At 54.8% G+C, this 1,920-nt stretch overlaps 1 protein-coding gene across 1 annotated transcript in view; it reads left to right on the top strand.

Annotated features, from left to right (window-relative positions):
* The first annotated feature begins 94 nt into the window (after nt 1–94).
* The window catches only part of DHX8 (DEAH-box helicase 8), a 37,701-nt gene continuing 35,875 nt past the window's right edge, over nt 95–1,920 (top strand). Inside the window, exon 1 of the mRNA XM_019523641.1 lies at nt 95–242. Within this exon, the coding sequence (XP_019379186.1) occupies nt 131–242 (112 nt within the window). The 5' untranslated portion in view covers nt 95–130. The remainder of the gene's footprint in view (nt 243–1,920) is intronic.

Here is a 1,920-nt window from a genome sequence, read left to right as displayed (position 1 = left end):
GCGGTGGCTGTGGGAAGCGCAGCGGCGAAGGCCCCGGCACAGCAGGGGGCGCTCTGGCCCCGCCGCCGCCTCTCTGTGGCTCCCCGGGTCCCGGAAGTGCGGGGCAGCGGGACGGGCCGGGCCGGCGGCCATGGGGGACCTGGTGGGCGCCGAGGAGCTCGCGAAGCTCGAGTACCTGTCGCTGGTGTCCAAGGTGTGCACGGAGCTGGACAACCACCTCGGCATCAACGACAAGGATCTGGGTGAGCGGCTCTGCCCCCTCCCCCCCGCCGGGCCGTCGTTTGCGGGCGCAGCTGGGCCGGCTCCGCGCCCCCCTTGCTGGGATCTGCTTCCCCCCCCTCCCCCGGTGCCTGTGGCTTGACAAGGGACCCCGCCTCCCTAAGCCCCCGTCGGCCCTCTGCCCCTTTCCTGTCCCGTCCCCAGGCGCTTGCCTTCGTTTTCAAGCCCCTTTGCGGCTGGATCCTTTCCTCCCTGCGGCCCACGCGCTACTGCCAAGAGATCAGTTGTGATGATCAGGCAGCCCCTCACCCCCGCCTTCAGTGCCTGCGCGGCACACTTCCAAGCGCTTCCACACTCTTCCCCGTGTTGCCCCTGTGTGCTGGAGAGGAGCTCTTTGTAAATGTGCACCAAAAAGTGCCTCCTTTGCTGCCAGGCCTAACACTGTGTTTATGTGGGTTAGGCAGGGGCTGTACTGCGATCGCTGCCTGTCATATTGGTCAGTAGCATCTCACTGTTTTCTGGCATGCCTTCGCCTCTGCCTACTGTTTTTTGTCATATATCTTTGACTGGACCTGAGTACAGCAGAGTCCTGCTCCATGGTGGGGCTTCCCAGGCCCTGTTGCACTATAGATGCTCAACAGTAATTATTACTCTTGGTGCTCAAGTGCTTTCATTATTATTCTTGGTGCTCAAGCACTTTGTGCTACATTTTGGCCTTAGGTCTGAACCCCTGCTCAGTTTTCTGTCCATAGAAAGAGGGTGATGTGGTTGGTACTTTCTGTAGCCTGCACGTGACTAAAAGTAAAGTAAAAGTTGTAAAGCTGGGTAGTCTCCTCAGCTACCCAACTTTACTTTTACATGAGCTTTCATCTGTAGAAGTTGGAATTGAGCACTTGTCACAGTCCTGTCGTCTGTGTTAGTGTGCAAGAAAACCACCACGAGTCCTGAAAATATCTTTGGGGTTTTAATGGAACCTGGTGAGAGCTCAGCTCAATAATGCTGCTATGGCAAGTTTGCCAAGTCAGGTTTTTCTGCAAGTGATATATATATATTCATTTGAAATAGTGCTGATGCAGGTCCTGTCTTTTGGAAAGCATCTGCCATCTTTTCCTGCTGGAAGGATCCTTATGGCCCTTGTAGGAAATCACTTCTTTGTTCCTAGTAGAGTGAATTCTTATAGCTCATACCTTCCTTCCTGGATTATTTGTGAACCCTGTTGTAATTGAAGAGCACCATCTCTAGGCAGCTTTGTCAGTGTGTCACTGGAAGCTAAGGAGAGTCTGTGCTGCACCTTTCCCCTCCCTGGTTTAATAGTTTCATAGTTTCTAGGGTCGGAAGGGACCTTAGCAGATCATCTAGTCCGACCCCCTGCCATGGCAGGAAAGAGTACTGGGGTCAAACGACCCCGGCAACGTGTTCATTTAACCTCCTCTTAAAACCCCCCAGGGTAGGAGCCTGCACCACCTCTCTTGGAAGTTGGTTCCAGACCCTAGCTGCCCTGACTGTGAAGTTGTGCCTCCTGATGTCTAACCTAAACCTATCCTCTGCCAGCTTGTGACCGTTATTCCTGGTCACTCCTGGCGGTGCTCGGGGGAACAGTGACTCCCCCAATGCCTGCTGATCCCCCCTGACTAGTTTATAACAGGCCACTAGATCCCCCCTCAGCCTTCTCTTTTGGAGGTTGAACAGGTTCAGGTCCCG

This window comes from Gavialis gangeticus, unplaced genomic scaffold, assembly GCF_001723915.1.
Source record: "Gavialis gangeticus isolate Ggan-Ray unplaced genomic scaffold, GavGan_comp1, whole genome shotgun sequence".
In the NCBI taxonomy this organism is placed as follows: Eukaryota; Metazoa; Chordata; order Crocodylia; family Gavialidae; genus Gavialis; species Gavialis gangeticus.
The sequence above is the reverse complement of the archived record's forward strand: the minus strand, read 5'-3'. Positions and strand labels throughout refer to the sequence as shown.